Source organism: Entelurus aequoreus, linkage group LG05 (genome assembly GCF_033978785.1).
Source record: "Entelurus aequoreus isolate RoL-2023_Sb linkage group LG05, RoL_Eaeq_v1.1, whole genome shotgun sequence".
NCBI classification, from domain to species: Eukaryota; Metazoa; Chordata; class Actinopteri; order Syngnathiformes; family Syngnathidae; genus Entelurus; species Entelurus aequoreus.
In genome coordinates, this window is record NC_084735.1 from 65,215,032 (window position 1) to 65,234,185 (window position 19,154).

General features: G+C 38.7%; 1 protein-coding gene across 2 annotated transcripts in view; it reads right to left on the reverse strand.

Moving 5' to 3' along the window:
* Positions 1 to 1,599: 1,599 nt before the first annotated feature.
* Positions 1,600 to 19,154, reverse strand: part of mtus2a (microtubule associated tumor suppressor candidate 2a) — a 78,566-nt gene continuing 61,011 nt past the window's right edge. The window contains exons 6-16 of one of the 2 annotated variants that reach the window (XM_062048676.1): positions 16,778 to 16,876; positions 12,822 to 12,991; positions 12,627 to 12,752; positions 12,055 to 12,121; positions 11,475 to 11,689; positions 11,284 to 11,389; positions 11,144 to 11,217; positions 10,970 to 11,068; positions 8,909 to 9,028; positions 8,704 to 8,801; positions 1,600 to 7,648 (exon numbers count right to left, since the gene is read on the reverse strand). In XM_062048676.1, coding sequence (XP_061904660.1) covers positions 7,171 to 7,648; positions 8,704 to 8,801; positions 8,909 to 9,028; positions 10,970 to 11,068; positions 11,144 to 11,217; positions 11,284 to 11,389; positions 11,475 to 11,689; positions 12,055 to 12,121; positions 12,627 to 12,752; positions 12,822 to 12,991; positions 16,778 to 16,876 — 1,652 coding nt within the window. In that variant the 3' untranslated portion in view covers positions 1,600 to 7,170. Of the gene's footprint in view, positions 7,649 to 8,703; positions 8,805 to 8,908; positions 9,029 to 10,969; positions 11,069 to 11,143; positions 11,218 to 11,283; positions 11,390 to 11,474; positions 11,690 to 12,054; positions 12,122 to 12,626; positions 12,753 to 12,821; positions 12,992 to 16,777; positions 16,877 to 19,154 lie in introns of both variants that reach the window. The other variant, XM_062048675.1, reaches the window with a different exon arrangement.

Genomic DNA, 19,154 nt, shown 5'->3' on the forward strand with positions numbered 1-19,154 from the left:
TGTGACTTGTCCTTGCCGGATACCAGCAGGGCAGAGTCATCCGCAAACAAAAACAATTCACAGTCGCATGCCGATGACATGTCGTTTATGTATATTATTAACAGTAAAGGTCCCAATATACTGCCTGGGGGGACTCCACAGCTCACCAAGGGGGGGGGGGGGGGGGGGGGGGGGCGACACGGTGCCGTTCACCTCTACCACCTGCTCCCTCCCCTCCAAGTAAGAGTGCATCCAGCTCCATGAGGTTTTGTTAAATCCGATTGCTCTGAGCTTATCCAACAGTATAGCGTGGTTAACGGTGTCAAAGGCCTTCTGAAGGTCCAGCATGACCATGCCGCAGTATTTGCCCGCGTCCACCTCATGTTTGATGTGGTCGGTCAGATAGAGAAGACATGCGTCAGTGGAGTGGTTAGTTCTGAAGCCGGATTGGAATTTGTACATGAGTTTATTAGTGGCAAGGTAACTATCGACCTATTCATAAACTATTTTCTCCATTACTTTCTAAATGGAACTGAGAATAGAAACAGGTCGGTAGTTGCCAGGTTCCAATTTGCTTCCTTTTTTAAAGAGGGGAGTTACTCTTGCTATCTTAAAATCTTTTGGTACTTGGCCTTGTGTAATTGATAGGTTTATTATGTGCGTGATGATCGGGGCAATGATGGAGGCAGAGTCCCTGAGGAATCTGGAGGGGATATTATCAAGGCCGGTGGCCTTGTTAGGGTGGAGCGCGCTCAATTTTTTAAACACCTCATGAGCTGTGACCATTTCTAATTTGAAATCATCGTTGGATACTCCTAGCTTTCTGTAGAAGGCTTTAATGTGTTCTACACCAAAGCGACCAGAGTGGTGGGACAGCTTGTTGACAAGAGTTGCGGCTATGCTGGTGAAAAAGATGTTTAGTCTGCTAGCTACCTCCATTTTGTCTGTAATGAGGGAGTCACCCTCCTTGAGGCTGATGTTGGTGAGTCTTGTTTTAAGTTTCTGGCTGCAACCAGGAAGCTGGTTGTTGAGAATTTTCCAGAGCTCACGTGGCTTATTTGTGTTTTCCTCTATTTTGTCGTTAATGTAATTTTTTTTTAAGGATTTAGTCAGGTTGGTTGACTTATTTCTTAATTTATTGCATTGCTTTTTGAGAGTTGAAAGGAGTAATTTGAGGTTGATATTATTGGGTTGTTTAACTACTTCTGTTTTGCATTTTTGGTATTCAGAGTATTTTCTGTCTCTGTCTTTTATGGCAGCTAATAGGTCAGGATTCATCCATGGTTCCGAGCGGGCTTTGATCCTGACTGTTTTCACGGGAGCCATGTCATTTAGTATCTTTAGGAACGCCGTTTTGAAGCGATCCCAAGCAACATCGACCAGGTAGCTCGCGAGCACAGGGGACCAGTCCCACTCATCTAATTTTAAATTGAAATTGTCATTGGAGTATTTTTTGAGGGATCTGGATTGGGCTCTTATGTGGCCATTGGCTTTTAGGTTTAGCTATTTTGCGGGTGCAGAAGGTTAGATAGTGGTCGCTAAGACCACAGATCATGACCCCACAATACACATATAAACGCTAAAACATGGACGTTAAACAGAGAAACCCCCCAATTATTCAATAAAACGGTGAATTAAACCACTTTTATTGCTGGAAGTTGTGAATTAAAAGGTTGACGACGTAGTGGACGTGAATTGAGAGACACAACAAACACCTGGCTGGAGGATATTTTTCTTTTTTACTGTCTGGAGTCAATACTTCCTTAGGTAAGTCAATACCAGTTCCAATATTATTCATTTTTTAAATATAAAAAGACACAGACAGACATGATACTGAAGTAGGCTTTATTACTTGGTATGGAAATCTACTCTATAGCCTAACACAAGAGGAGGGGGCAGCACCAATTCCTAGATGAATACATTTGTCATCAAATGTCAATTTACTGACACATGTCATTTATCTTTCTTAAACTTGTTGGCCTGCCACACTTTACAAACTACATGTTTAACCATCACAATGCAATTTGAGAGAAAGCAAAGACAAAACATGCTTCTATTACTTTGTCCGTGCACTATAAGACACAACTTGTGTAAATGTATTTACATTCAGACATACAGTACAATCAGTGCCAAGACAAACACATTCATTCCCTCTGGACCAAATCCAAACGGGGTTACTTGTCACAAGATTCAATTTAAAAAAGGGAGCTGTAACGCCATTATTTATCTATCCTGTGGTTTTGTAGGGACTGAATGCTACATATTGACATATAAATGGCTGCTTGCTACAATACAAGAGGTCTCTTATTTTTCATCAAATCACATGAATGATATAAAATACAGTCAGTACATTTTTCACATTCAGCGCAGAGCGAGACACAGATGTCCACAGGACACATTTTTGTGTGGCATTAGTGTTATTTTCATTACTGTAACTGCTTACTGTTATTTATCATGTTGCAATATTGTAAACTGTGTTTGTGTACACCTGAAGTGACCCTGAAGTAGAAGTCTAAACATTTGAAAACACAGTGACTGAGTGACTGGCAGAGTGACTGGCAGTTTTTTTTAATTTATTTTTATTTTTATTTTTACAATTGACATTCTGAAAATCATCAAAAACAATCATAGAAACTTGTTTCAAACTTGCAAATGCTGTGTTGTACTTGACATTCCTTTTGTTTAAGACCGTTTAACCCTGTCTACCAACCGTAGAAATAGAATAAAGAAAAACCTTGAAGGTTCCATGTAATTTGCTTATCAGAGCCTTCATCAAAAGTGCTGGTTATGAGCATCAACTCGAAAGTTTCTGATGAAAAAAAGTGCAACTTGAAAATAACATTATGTTGCTAAATGCCGTAACAGAACCCCCACAGTATAGTGCCTCCTTCCTCTGTCTCTCTTGCTGATAGTGTCTAACTGTACAACATAACCTTTCGTCTGACAATATTTATTTACATTTGCTTGTTTTCATGCAATTACGTTCTTTATCAGGACACCATTCACGTAAACCGACTGGAAATCAGGATGTCCACGTGGTCAAAGCAGCTCCATGCGGACCCTGAGGCCGAAGTGTGAGTACATTACAATATTTGTTGGTTTCTAATCTATTGCTTTTTATATAGTAGACGAAAACTGAGAGTGAGTTCTGCAAATAAAATATTGTTACATTTGAAAAAGCAATTCCCTGAATGTTATATGGAATAGTTTTAATCGCACAAACAAACAATACATCAATAAGAAAAACATTTTAACTAAACTGTTATTTTAGAACGATTTTAAAATGCTGTATATTTTATTAGGAGGTAAAAGCTAACAAATGTTACCCTTTTTTAAGTTACTGTATCACCCAATAGTGAGTGGATCCTTCACATTTCAGCAAGCATGTTTATACAGTATAGCAGAGGTGGGACCAAGTCATTGCTTTGCAAGTCACAAGTAAGTCTCAAGTCTTTGCCCTCAAGTCTCGAGTCAAGTCCCGAGTCAAGACAGGCAAGTCCCGAGTCAAGTCCAAAGTCAAGACTGGAAAGTCTCAAGTCGAGTCCCAAGTCCTGCATTTTGAGTTTCGAGTCCTTTCAAGTCCTTTTAACCACAGACTAATATTTTTACACAGATTGTGTATGCTTTTAAAACGCTGTATTTATTTATTAAAACAAGTGCATTTGAAATTGCAAGAAAAAAAATAGTGCTGACATTGCAATTCATAATAGCACTATTAACAGTAATTTTAATAGTTTACACAATTTTAAACATTTAACTCATTCCTTTACAGAAACACATTTGCAAAAACAAACATTAACATACTATTGGTTGTATTTTATGAAAATAATATTACCACAGAGTTGAGAAGGAGCAAAGATCTTCAATATTTGTATGTGAAAATCACAAATAAATCTTCTGGGGGAGGATGACCCCCCTACAGGGGTTTGGTTTACAAACTTTCAGCCCCACCTAAAACAAAATTCACCAGCCGCCACTGATTATGATGCATTCTCATTTTAGGCAAAATATAAGACAATACTTTCTTAACAGTATAATTGTAACCAGGAATAAGTCTTCAAGTAACAATATTCAAATACTAACATTGTTGGGTAAAACAGCATTTGGTTTTATTCTGAATGTAGTGAAACAGATTGGTGGTTTTAGCTGATATAAAGACTTTCAGGTGTTTATATATGTTTAAGTATTTGGCAGACGCTTTTATCCAAAGCGACATACATAAAAAATACATATATAAAAATCACTGTAAACATGATCATTTAAGGGAAGAATGTTATACAAAATATCAATACAAAGTGTCAAGACAGAATAAACTCTCTGCTGCTGCAGCAACAGAGATACAGTCTATAGGTCCCTAAGATATATAGATATCTAATGTATTCATACATTGTTTATGTAGGATATACGCATGTATATATAACCTAATCATATTGTTTCTTCAATTTAAAAATAGCTTACCGTTTTTTCCCCCTTCTCTGGGATTATATTCCCAGTTTTGATCTCGGATGTCTGGTCACTTATAGCGTATAAGAATATTATATTACTGTTAAGCAAACTATGAATAATAAAACTTGCCAAAACATGTGTCCGTTATCATAGCTACACGTATGACAAAAAACCGCGTGAAAATCAGTGGTATTCAGTGAGGTAAAATGAATTAAATGCGCTGACAGTTCATTGCTCCTGACAAATGAATTGCACTGAGTGGAGCGGATCACCACTCCAAGATGGCGGCCCCGCGTCTCGTCTGCGCCAGTAGGCAGTAGCGCTCGATGCTGCGTACCCTTAAAACATGTCTATGGTTATAACGTTAGCAGTGAGTTTACAGCCTCACTGATTTAACTACACAGCAAATAAAAGTCATGTTACTTAGCCAATTACATTCAAAACTGACCCTTCTTTGGGCAACTTCAAATGTCGAACGAAGTTGGAAGTTGTTGCGTCTCCGTCTGTAATATTCGAACTGCGTGATTTGCATACGCAATTCGTTTTTTGTTGACCAAGTCGTAGTTTTTATACCCGAACGAAACCAACTTTGGCATAATTGTTTCTCTCTGCCGCATTGTTTGACAACTCTTGTTCGGTGGTTGTCCTGCAATTTGATTGGATGAATGCTGTGTGATGAAAACAACGTATAACTAATTTGATTGGCTGTTGTACTGACAGCACACCAGCTGACAGGCAGCACACACGCTGATAGACAGACAGACACGTACAAAATGAAAGATACGGAGCGCTCCCAAATAACTTTTTAAGCTTTGGGTTTTTGGGAAAGTAGCAAGTCATGTCAAGTCAAAAGGCTCAAGTCCAAGTGAAGTCACAAGTCATTGATGTTAAAGTCTAAGTCGAGTTGCAAGTCTCTTTACATTTTGTCAAGTCGAGTCTAAAGTCATCAAATTCATGACTCGAGTCTGACTCGAGTCCAAGTCATGTGACTCGAGTCCACACCTCTGCAGTATAGCTTCTCAAGACACAATGATATAGAAATTAAACTTGGATATACTCTAGACCAGGGGTCTAAAACTACATTTAAACTGCGGGCTGCTGGAGGTAGAGTCTGGGTGAGGCTGAGCCGCACAAAGTAATCACTTCAGAATCTTGTTTTAACCACGTGACTAAATGTGTTAATTACTTCTACCAGCAGCTATCGTGACCCCGATCTATTGTAGACCTTACAAATTTAAAATGTAATGTAAAAATGGCATATGTTGACACTGTTGAATTCCCCAGGAGATAATCAGAGACACTTCCACTTTCTTACTAGAAGTTGCTCTTTGTGTTTGTTTTGCTGTAATTTTTGTGTCTGCACCATTATTGATATAATATATTTAACGTGGGCCACAATTTCAATAACCTATTAAATTAAGTAGAGCGGCACAAAATATCGGACTGCGTTCCGTGAGTTTGAGGCCCATGCTCCTAACTCTACGTAAAGCAAGGATATTCAACTAAATAGTTTGTGGGGCCACATATAATAACCCAAATGATAAAAAAGAGAGGACCTAAAATGGAACCTTGAGGAACACTACTAGTATAACTAAAAAGTTGGACAAATGACTACTGACTGCATCTTAAGTAAACAAGCTACACTTCAGTTACATACATCACATTAAAAAAAATTGTAACTGCCAAAAAGGAGAGAACTTAAAGGGGTGCTGTGAGGAACACCTCAGTTATCACAAGTTTGGACCTCAGTGTTCTAGGTCCGCTAACGAGGTTGAGATGTCAGTGCACAATGCTCCAATGTGTTTACGGTGGTCCAAGTTCTTCTATACAACAGGAGCACTCTAGGGTTTTGCAGAGATTTGCTAAGCAGAAATGTTTATCTCCCAAGTATTGAACTGAACTTTGGTTTGGTGTCGTTCCCAGGCCGGATTTAGCACTGCTTTAGAGTATTACAATAGATTAGATTACACTAAATTTTCTCCTTCATGAGAAATAAGTTTGATGGCACTATCCGCAGGGATTGTCATGGTCTGGGGCTGCATGAGTGCTACCTGCAAGGGGGAGCTGTAGTACGTTGACGGAACATGACTCTGTACACTAACTTCTTTAAGTTACATCCAAGTTTGAGTTCTTTAGAATTGTCCCTTGAAATGTGAAGATTGCAATCACTTTTGTGAGTTACTGTAAATAGCTTATTGGCCCTTATATCACAAGACTGTCCTCTCTACCGTCTATTTCCATCATAAAGAGCTGAATAAAGAAACAACCCACAGCGATAATAGGACTGGAAGACATTCACATTGCATGCATGCTTTAGTAGCAAAACAAATAAGTCAAGTAAACGCAATCACATAGTAAACTGCTGTTGTAGGTTACCCCTCAGTGATTTGTTTAGTGTTTTTATATTATAACCCAATTAAAAATGACAAATCCCTCATAAAAATTGGTGTACCTCTGTTGGTGAGATGACAGAAGTGAGGCGCTTTGTTCGGGGGGATGTATCTTTTACAAAACACAGTTTACAAACTAATCCCAGTGGGAGCGTAGGTAACGTGGTCAGTTGAGTGCTTTCTGTCTCTGTAAGTGACTTCATGCTCACACTATTTGTGTCACTAAATTACATTATACTGTGTATATTTAATATGACTTTATGACACGTCATTCACATTCAGTAAGGGATGAGAAGTCATCAATAAACTATATAAAAATTAAAATTAAAAAACAGTAGAAAGAGGTTTTACGTTTTTATCTCTGCAAAGTGAGAAAAGCTGCCGAATTGCGATTGACTGTTGCCCTATGAGTGGGTGTGCATGGACCAGGGGAGCAATTCTGATTGGTTGCTGCTACCCTGTGATTGGGTGTCGCCGGTCCAGGGGAGTAATTATGATTAGTTGCCGCTCTGTGAGTGGGTGTGGCCGGGCCAGGGGAGTAATTGTGATTGGCTGTATGGAATGGGGACGACGTCTGCGACTGCAGGGGGCAGCCCTGGCAGTGGGTGGGTGAGTGGCATCCCACCGGAGGAACAGGGGAGGACGAGAACAACGGGGATGACGGGATAGGGGAGGTGGAGAAGGAGCAGTGCAGGGGGGAGGACGAGGGAGACATCACAGGGCTGGTCTGGAGACGCCACAGCAGCTCCTCGTTGTTCCGACTGAGTCGCATTTTCTCTGTGCTCTCTTTTTCGACGGATTCTTGGAGGTTGGCGTTCTCCTCTGACAGTTGCCTGCAGAGGGAGCAGTTTGGTTCAACTGTTGGATATGCATCTGCTGTACCCTAATTATAGTACACACAGTTCAGGTCAGAGGTCACCCATCTTGGCCTTGAATGCCTTATGTTTGGGCTTACAGTCACCTATATCTTGTGGTGCTGAAGTTTCCAAAATGTCGTTTAACATGATAAAACCACTAACTTCTCTTTACTGATCAAGATTGAATGCAGCTGGTAGTTTCTCTTTGGTAGCAAAAAAGTCTTTCTAGGCTCTTTTCCACCACAGGAACTTTTACAGGAACTTTACAATTTACCCTGGTAAATGAAATACCCCTTGGATTTCCACCAAAAAAACTCCCCGTGTAAAAAAGTTCTACCAGGAACTAATTTGGAGAACTAATTTAATTTAGCTGAGCTTCGAAGCGGCGACTCCAGCTGCTCACTGGGACTTTGTGACCTTGTTATATGAGGATATATTTGCCGAATTAGAGGAGGCAGTAAACTAGTAGAACAAAGGTAAATCACATCATTATAAACTATTAATTTTGTTACATGCTGTAACATTACAGTAGTCAGCGACACAGAATTTGTGTAGTTATTCTGTTATTAGCCTCAACCCGAGTTAACTGAATGCTAATGCTAACAGGGTAACGCTAATTCGGATGTGTTCATGTTTCGGCAAGAGCTGAAGTAGATCATAAAGACTTTTTGACACTGTGGACAAAAGCCTTGTTTTTAAATCATATCGTTTTGTATCTTATTGCTTAGTATTTTATTTACTAACACTTTTGTAAAATACATCGGACCCAATATTGTTGGTGTATTTACATGGTATCAATGTAGAAATATACTGTAACAGTCATCCGGCGTATTTGTATTACTCCCCTGAACTGTGAAATGCGGTGGAAATGCACACCACACAGGTCTACAGGAAATTATAGTTCCGGAACTGTAGGTTCCAGGAACCTACAGAACTTTTGGTGTAAAAGGGCTTATTGACGTCACTTATTGGATAGACCAATGGGAAAGTCTAAGGAACTTCTGATTAGTGTATCATGAATAATGTTTTACCTTGATAATGTGAGGTTCATTTCGATACGTGCCTTCAGATCTTCATTTTGCTGCTGCAGGACCTGGACCTTCTCCTCCAGGTATACATTCTTTTTAGCCTGCTCAAAAGTAAAAACCCAACCAAAGCAAAGTCATTCATTTGTTCTACATCTGATCAGAGTGCATATCGTCAGGTAGTTGGTGATGACGGTCTATTTGAGCCTACCACTTTCTCTAGGTCGGAGATCTTTAGATCTTGCTGGTGTATTTGCTGGTTTTTCATTTCCACAACTTCCTTTAAGCTCTTCAGATCCTTGTCAATGTGCTGGTATGGAGCTAAGGCATCCTGTTGTGGAGATGAATAGAAACATTTCAGGCATTGATTGTAGGACTATTGTATGAATACCACATTAAGTTGTACTCAGGAACACTACTCAGGAACATGTACAGTGGAACCTCGATTTACGGACTCCTCTTGTAAGCACTTTTTGATTAAGAAATGTTGTGATTTCAAACTGTGAGTCCACCACAGGGCTAGAGTCACTGTGTGTGTGTCGACCGAGCGGCTGCTTAGGAAATAGACTTCGTAGTTGCTAGTTCTTGTTTGAACTTTATTAAATATAATGTTGCTCTTTCACCGCCTTGTTATATTTGTTTGATGTACAGTACTGTAAAGCGGTCTATATTAAGGGTGCACAATTTTGAGAAAAAAACCTTATTGCGATATTTCTTTCCAAAGTTGTGATTCCGATTCGATATAAATGCATAAAACTGCATATAAATGCAAAAACATTTTCTTTTAGACTGTCAACCAATATATTCTTGTCTCAAGGTGCCACACATTAGAATAATATGCAATAATTTACTTTAAAAATATTTGGCTTTATGCAGAAAGAGTCAGACAATTTTGTCTACATCCTATTCTTAAACTGAAGAAATTACCGATAAAAACTATATAGTGTTTATAATGTAATGTAATCAAAATGTATATTAATAGTGCAAGTAACTATTTAAAAGGATATAAACTTGTATTTCTTATTATTGTAGAAGTGTTTACCATTGTACTGTAATTGGAAGGTAAATAACTTTTAGTTATCCGAAATTAACAAACAAACAAACAAAAAAGGACTAATTTTCTGTAAGCAAAAATTTACCTTGAACAAACATTGAACATCCCCAAGTGCATTTTTTTCCCAGTTGGAAAAATTAGGTCGGGTTGTCTTTTTGTTGTTGCCATACCGTGATCAAGGCATTCTAGCTTGTTTGTCTGTGTTGTTGGGCTTATATTGCCCTTCCGATTTGAAGCTGAAATTTTCCTACAACAGGACATTCGGCTTTGTAATACATTTTTTTCCTCTGAATTTTTGTTACTTTGTGGAACTTCTTACTAGTGAGTTGCGAGGAGTGAGGCTCTCTGTCTGTCGTGCCTCCTGCATGAGGCGAGCGCGGTCTTGCTCTTTGCCCACCAAGACAACGATTGTGAATGACTTCGAGGACTCACCCTGTTTAGTTAGTTCTCCTATTAAATAAACGTGCTCAGGTGCTGAGAGTGATGCACAGAGTGAGACCTTTTTCTCTTTTTCTCTTTCTCCCTGTTCCACTAAGAAAAAAACACAGGTGAGTATTTCAACTTAATTTTGATTTATTGTTCAGTTGATTGACCATTTGACTATAGGCCCAGACATAGTCACCATTAAAACTTTTTACCAGGAGCAAGTGGTGTTTGTTATTAGTGTATTGGCTGCCTGCACTGCAGCTCACACAACCTTGCTGTTTCCTTAAACATTTTTGATTGGCCAAGAGGCAAAGGATGCAAGACGGACTAATTCTGATTGGCGAACATGTCTGTCACTTAAATACTGGTGATAGCGGAGAAAAAAAACCTTTCGCCGCTTGAGGTTATTTATGGCACTAATTAAAACCTTGATGTTGATTAATTGTGCAGCCCTACTTTATATTGTATATAAAGTGTACAAGCTATTACTAAAATATGGACTTTTGTCGAGGCTGGAACCCATTATTCTTGTTTGCATTGTACTTATGGAGAACTTTTCTTTAATACACAAACTTTCCTATTTACAAACCGTGTTCAAGAACCAGTTCATAAATCGAGGTTCCACTGTATAAATTTATTAACCCAGGATTCGTCAAACCTAAACCGTGACGGCAAGCGGTGGTACATGCAAAGCAAAAAAATAATTAGTGGTACTTGGTGAGAAAGATTTGAAGGTGTGAAATGTTATAGTGCCGCTCTTTGTGTGTTTTCTTGAAGATATAATAAACTCACAACTATCTGTTCGTCCGTACTCTTCCTCAAGGCCTCTTCAAAGCGCTTGGCTTTGTTCCGCAAACTGTGGTTTTGAAATGTGAGTGTATCCACTTGGTCCTGGGTGACACAAAGAAACACAGGTGTATCTTGTGTATAGGCCCACACAAGCATTGTTCCATTGCTGGCTCATACCTGTAGAGATAGCCTTAGTTTCTCAAAATCCTCCTCCAGGAGAATCTTCTGTTGTTCGTGAGCTTTCCTTAAGTCTATGCACAAATTTGTCAATAGGTGATTTGTATTAAAGACAGTTTTCATGTCATTTACAAAAGTACCTCTCATGGTTCGGGCGTGCTCCTCATGCAGCGTTGCCATGGTTATATTATGCATGTCTCTGAGCTCCTGAATAGCTGCCTTGTGGTGGGCTGTCATCTCCTCCACCTAACACACAAACAAGATATTCTTATGACTAATCGCATAAATGAAACATTTTAAGACCCACTATTCATATAATTTAGTATATGACCTGCTCTTGCTGCTGGGTCCTCAGCTCCTCCATTTCCGACTGATGCTCAGCCTTCAGGTTTTCTGTCTCCACCGAGTGACACTTCCGAAGGCTCTCCTCCATGGTGGCCATCTCGGCGTCCTGCTTCTTCTGCAGCTCTTGCATCTCTTGCTCGAATGCCGCTTCCACCTCAAACTTTTCCACCTTGAGTCTCTCCCAGTGTGTGGAGTTGGACACTGTATAATAAAAAAAATCATATTCATTTTCAGCTTTTCATCAAGAGTACTTCATCCAGCGGAATTGTCTTCTAAATTTGAATGGCCCTGTGAGGGGTCATACTGTATGATTCTCAATCTGACCTCTCGAAAGACGGACACAAGAATTCAAACTGTCATGCATGACATTAAGTTTGAGGTCAGGAAATCTTGCAAGATTGGTGGTTGAGCAATGATCAGAAGATGCATTCTTTGTGCATGTTTGGGTTTTTTTCTTTGGATATTTACAATGCTTATTTCTAAAAATTGACAAAAATGGACACCTATTTGCAAAAGCACACCCTCAACTAGAATATGAGAAGAGAATAAAAAAAACCTATACTCACCTAGTTGTTCTTTTATCGTTTGTATTTCCAAAAACAATTTAGTTTCACTATCTTCTGCAGTTTGATTCTGATGGAAAAAAATAATAATACATGTTAATATAATGCAGGTTCACTCATGCAAAAGAATACCAATAATGGGAATGCCATCATCTTTTAGTACAAGACTTTAAATGTAAATGCCAAACAACTTATCTCTTGTCATAGACAGCAGGGGGCGCCCAAAGCTTCCCTAATAATAAGCCCACACTTCAACTACTGGTACACTTGTATTTATCTGTGCTGTGGGGCAAGTGATTGCAGCACTCAGACAGCAGCCATAAAGACGTCTGGCCACCTCGGGTTAAATCATTCCCGCAGGCTCAGGAGACTGCAGATAAGAATCTCAGTTGACACACTGAACTCTCACAGAACCTCCCCCGCAGCCACCATCCTCGCACTCCGGGACGATGTTGTGAATCTCACCTCATGGTGTTAAATACTGTGTGCTCTTGAGTGCATCTGCGGCCTACATTACAGTAAAGCCCTAATGAGTTATGATCAACAGAATAAAGACACCTAGTGTAATCTTTCACCTTCAGGAAATAATGTTGAGTAGTGACGATGAAGACTTCTAGACCCAAAGAGGTCTTCCTCAGTTCATCTTTGAGGGCTCTCAGCTGCCTCTCCTGCTCCTCACAGCGTCCTCGCAGCCTCGCCACCTGATGTGACAAAGACCAGAATAGCACCAATGACTAACTCAGAGCCCTCCTATAGAATTTTTTCCTTACCTCCTCCCGTTGTTCCTCTTTTCCCCTCTCCTCTGCTTTCCTCGCTTCATCTGCGTGCTGGGATGCGTCCTTCTCTTGCTGCAACTTCAAGGGGGGCACGCGGCTAGGGGAACCAGCGGGGCCTGCTGACCGAGGAGTCGGCCCCCCTGTTGGTCGCTGCCCTGATTGAACTATTGGGTGAAACAAACAACTTAGTTTTGTAACTTTAATAATGATTTGGAGTGCATCGTAAAGAGAAAAGGAAAATGTCGCTATCTTTAGATGGTGAATCATTAAAGGTGTCTTATTATGCAAAACCAATCTTTCTTACCTTTTGGTACCTACACTTGTGTACAGTATTTGGGATCTGTATAAGTCTCGAAAATTTGAAATCAGACTGTGGTGGCATAGCGGAGATATTTATAAAATAATCTTGCCTTACTTCATATTTTCGCCATACGAGCTGTTTGAAATGTGCACAATTGGTGAAAACCGCCTGCGGATTATATGTTTATGGTTTAAATGTACCCAAAGTGCCCTACGAGGGTCTGCCATTGTAGTGTGCGCTGTAGCCACTAAGCTCCTTTTTTTCCACTATCCTCTTGTTGTGGGGCAGACAGGCTTGTACATGCACATGCATCCTCCACTGATGCCATTTCTAACACAACGTAGCGTATATTTCTCACTTACAAACTGTACATCTGTTAGTAGACTCTCTATGAAAGCGCTAAAGCTGCAACAAAGTGGGCAGGGAGAAGAAGTAGTCAAAGAAGAAATAAAACCGCCCACAAAATGGCGCATTCTGAAGAGGCGGTCAGAAAGAGGCTCAAACGGTCTGTAAAACGTAATTTATGCAAAATTTTGACCGATAAACCACCATTACATGTTGTGTAGACCCTTTCTATATGTAGAAAAAAATCATGAAATAACCTTTTTAACAAGTATATTTTGCAGAACAGCAGCATCAGAACCAATGTTGTATTATCTTAGCGATTAAACTGCTCAGCAAGCTAGCTAGCATTAAAGACGCTATGATGAGTTTGTTGTAAACAACAGTATCAACGCTGAGTAGCTTAACCAACATTTTGAAGCGCATGCAGAGTTTGATACAGAACTCCAATGTTTTGGTCATTGAATGTTCTTTTCATGAATGGAAATTGAAACATCTGTTGTTTTTTAATTACAATTTTTTTTAATACAACAACTAATTGTAAAACTAGATTTTCATGCCATGATTTTTATTTCAAATAATAAAAATGAAAACCACCAGTCAGCAGAAACAAAAAAACGGACCTAAAACAGATGTTTTTTAAAATTTCGACACTGAAAACGAAAGTTGCTTTTTAAAGACAAAAACAGCGGAGTGTGGTGTTGAATATTGTGTTTGTATTATTGATGACAATTTATTATTTAAAAAAAATCAGATTCATCATACTTTTAAATTGGAATAATTATGATTCATTGCAGTTTATACCATTTTAACAGTTTATAATTTGAATTAACTTAAACAAAGACCCCAATATATGGACACAAATGTGATGTTATTGTCAGAATGTCATACAGGAGCATTTTAAAAATGTTGTACTTGAATGCACGTCATTTATTTGCTCAAAACCTATAAATCATTTTATCCAAAGTTCAGTCATGAAGTATTTCGGAGTGAAATTTTCTAGCGAGCACACCAGTTGGAGTCTCCTCATTTATCTTTACACTGACATATGAATTGACCTGATCACTGACCGTATAACAACTCACGCCGCCTTTTAGGTAACAATCTGTGGTTAAGGTAAAGGAGCATGTCCGGTCAAAATAATGTGTGTTATTAATCTGCACATATGCATCATCATGATTAATGCAATAATTTTGTGATTAATCACATGAGTTAACTCGTTATTTTTGATAGCCGTAGTTTATATGAAAACATATTATCATGGTCATCTGGTCTTTTTGACGCAAGATACAACACCATGCTGTTTTTTTCCTATATGCCAGTCTGCAGTCTTGTCTTTAAAAAGCAATCTATGGTTCTGATGTCTGAACTTAAAAAAACGTCTGTTTTTTTTTAATATCAGCTGACTGGTGATTAAAATTTTTGTTATATAAAATATGAAATGAAAATCAAACCGCTTTTTGGATCTTGTTATTAATGTACTTTTTGACACAATAAAATAAAAATGCATTTAGTTTTTATATTTGAAAATGAACATTTTCAGTTCCCATTAATGAAAAGAAAATTCAATGACCAAAACATGCACTGACCATACAACTTCTGGATGCTGACCAGTTATGATGTACTTCAAATGCAGTTCCAACTATCCTGTGGAGTTAACTACAAAAAGTAAAGGAGGTTGTGAATGTTATTTGACCCATCGCATTGCAGCAGGTGTATTATGCTGGCAGATTGAGCCCCTGGTATTAATTCAAATTGTCACAGACGTGTCATGGATCTTCAACCTTTTGAGTCCAACTGTACGTACAGTAATATTGAAATATTCAGCATGTAATGAATCACCAGTCATACTAATTAATATTTCCAACAAATCTACATAAATTCTTAATCAAATTGATAAGTATCATACCAGGAAATTTGACCCGACCTACTCTTACTGTTTTTACCTGATAAATGACATTGAATTAATTCAATTTTTAGTACAGAAAAACACCAGGGGGTTTATCTTGTGAGCTATAGCACTCCATAGGACATTGTTACCATACAAGAAAGCACTTTATTGTTAAATGGCATGATGCATATTTGATTAAATTAAAGATACTTTACATAAGGCGGCGATTATGCAGATGAAGCCCCTTTTTCATTTAGCTGCAAGGTGGCCAACTGACATGTGTGGGTCACCTTGTTAGGTAGTGTGACCACATTAGCCTGCAGAGATTACACAAGCAAAAATCTTATATTTTTATATATACAAGGAGACAATGTTGATTTTCTTTCTAGAATAGTTGTAAAAAATGCAATTGTTTTATGGCAAAAAAAGGTCCATAATTGCATTTTTTATCCTTAAAGGAAATGCATAATTATAATGTATTTATGCTTTATGTTTAACCTTGCACTAAATAAAATGAAAAATGAATCAAAACGCACCGTCAAAATTAACAATCCCACACACTGCAGCACACTTTGTCTGCCTCGACCCTATCATTCAGGTCTATTGAAGCATAGGGAGCGGTCGCCATGACAACGCCAGGCTGGGGTTGGGTTGCAGGGTCCCAGATAATGAGTGAAAAAAACAGTTTGAGGGAGGTGCGTTGATAAGATGAAGAGAGGAAAGGAGCATACCTGAACAACTGGAAAGGGGAATGGGCATTTATATGAATGCTGCTTTTAAATAATTTACTGTACATTGTTCCAAAATCTCTCTGTATGCAAACAAAAACAACATACATAATTACAACTGTGCACTAAATTACTTATTATTCGGGCTGATGGTAGAAAAATAATAACCCAAAGAACAGTTGGACACATTCCCGCTTAGGGTAGCATGTTTACATTCCCACACAATTCCGTCACACTATCCACACAAGCAGCTTTTATATGTTCTGTCAATATCTTTAAATCCCAGTAAACCAAGGAAAAGAATGAAGTAAAACCAAATGTGTCAGCAAACTTGCAGAGAATTGAAAGCACAAGCAATTTTTGTAAAAAAAAAAACATGCAAGCAAGACTTGCTGCAGAGTTGGGTTCACAGAGTTCAAACTACAGATTGTATTAAGGAAACGTTGTGCTTTTTAGGAAATAGTCCGCCATGATGTATATGGTTAAAAGCTTCCAGTGACCTTTTTGCATGTGTTGTCACAATCATGAAAACATAAAAAATAAAGGAATAGATTCACTGTCTTCTATTGTTCTGCTCATTTATAAGTCACATCGGGTTTTTAAACAGGCTGAGACTATTCACAGAGTAGGATATAGCTGTTTATCATCAGTAATAGTGTTTTTCATAGTTAGGGGATAGATAACCAACCTGGGGACTGAGGTTTGGGAGGAACCACTGCCAGCCTTTTTGGGGAGGACGGAAGTGAGCGCGTGGCCTCCGAACTCCGTTGAAACTCCTTCCTGCCAACTGTTAAACAACAAGGATTTCACTCATCAGTTACTTTGCTATGACTTAAGATCTGAAACAAAAGTAAAAGACACTCACTGGAAGAAAAAACTAATTCGGAAAAATTGAAGGGTGTGGGGGCCACGTTAATATATTTTGTAGGTCATACAATATATGCTTAAAATATATAAACAAAACATCCATAACTTAGCTTTGTTTCCTAGGTAACAGCAAATTAGTGACTTCTTCTTTACTGATATCATTATTCTACCAACTAAATTTATTTTGAGGGCTTTAGCAAACTCAAAAACTTTCCATGTTTTGCAAGATATTTGCACATGTTCATCATGACAGTACGCATGGGAATCCTTAAAGATCACATAGGGTAAGACAAACGGGTCATCGGCCATTTTGGTTTTCAGGTGCCATTTTTGGGGGGGATTACCGTATTTTTCGGATTATAAATCGCAGTTTTTTTCGTAGTTTGGCCGTGGGTGCGACATATACTCCGGAGCGATTTATGTGTGAAATTATTAACACATTACTGTAAAATATCAAATAATATTGTTTATCTCATTCGCGTAAGAGACGAAGCAAATGGCAGCAATCGTCACACACACGTCAGCAATCGTCACTCACACGTCAACCAATAAGAATTCGACGGGGGAGGGTCATGTCAGAAGTGCGTTGTGGGTTATGGGATGCTAACTGCTATATGCTACTGCCGTAGCTATTAAAATGGATCACATCAACTTTGGCGGTAACTTATAAAAACTGAGAAGGACTGAACTAAAATGGCACCGAAAAGGAAATCATATACTGCAGATTTCAAGCTGGACGTAGTGAAATATGCAGCAGAGAACGGCAATCGAGTAGCAGAAAGAAAGGAAACGGCGCATACCAGAGGCGACACCGGGGAAAAAGATTTCATCGGATTTAGCGATCGGGAGTGACAGATTGTTTGGTAAACGTAGAGCATGTTCTATATGTTATAGTTATTTGAATGACTCTTGCCATGATGTGTTGCGTTAACATACCAGGCACGTTCTCAGTTGCTTATTTATGCGTCATATGGCGTACACTTATTCAGCCTGTTGTTCACTATTCTTTATATATTTGAAATTGCCTTTCAAATGTCTATTCTTGGTGTTGGATTTTATCAAATAAATTTCCCCCCAAAATGCGAGTGTGACGTATATGTTTTTTTCCTTCTTTATTGTGCTTTTTCGGCCGGTGCGACGTATACTCCGGAGCGACTTATAGTCCGAAAAATACGGCACATTTTTTCTTTCTTTTTTTGTGTTATGTTATAATCTGAAACATGTTTATTTTATCTGTAAAAAATTAAAAAAAATAGCTGCGAGCCACAAATGGCCCCCTAGCCACATATTGGACATCACTGCACTAGACAACACAATAAACGTGCAATTACAACAGATTGTTAAGAATGTCAAATCAAAAATCCCATCAAAATGTCTAAGCCATAAATTAGTTCATACTGTTTCTAATGAATCCAACTAAATTCTTGAAAGAACATTCCATCATATGGACAAAAAATAGTTAAACTCTCTGATAACATAATACAGTAAATATACTTCAGTCAATTTATTGTCACATTTATTTTACTTCTAAATGAGCTCTTGTCTTGGTGACATCAGGCTCAAGTAATTTGCTGACTAAATTGGCTGCCATAGAAATTAAAATGTCACATTAGAAGTTGAAGTACAGGCCCTTTTTGATAGTGGCTGTGACATGACAAATCCAAAGATGGTGTTATTCTGTGTTAATACCATGACGAAAACATATAGCAAAACATTAACCTTTTAACAAATTGAAAGTGGAGTCGGTTTGCTATGCTAGTGCCGAGCGTCTGCATTGCCCCAGCTTTTTTCTGTTTTGTATGACTACAATTGCTCAGTGTCCTGTGGGATTATGTCTCAAAGAACAAGCACAGCGCAGTTTGAGAATGAGCCAGCACTCGTCTGCTCTCCATGACATTACAAACTTTGCAGACAAGACAACGGTCCTAAACTGGGAACGACTCTTCCCGTCTCACGTCTTCAGTTGTATGTCACATTAGAGGCAGTGAACCAGAGTGGGTGTGATGGGTGGGTGTTGAGGAAAAGATGAATTTGGAACAGTCTACAAAAGGCTTTGAATGGAGGATAGTGGAGGGATGTGGAGGCAAACTGTGCAGAGAAGCCGATAAAGAAGTTTTCAGGAGGTTACCGGGGAGTCGAGCCGAGAGGAGAGAGCTTCGAAAAGAAACTAATTGGTTTTGTGATGTAAAAGATGCTTC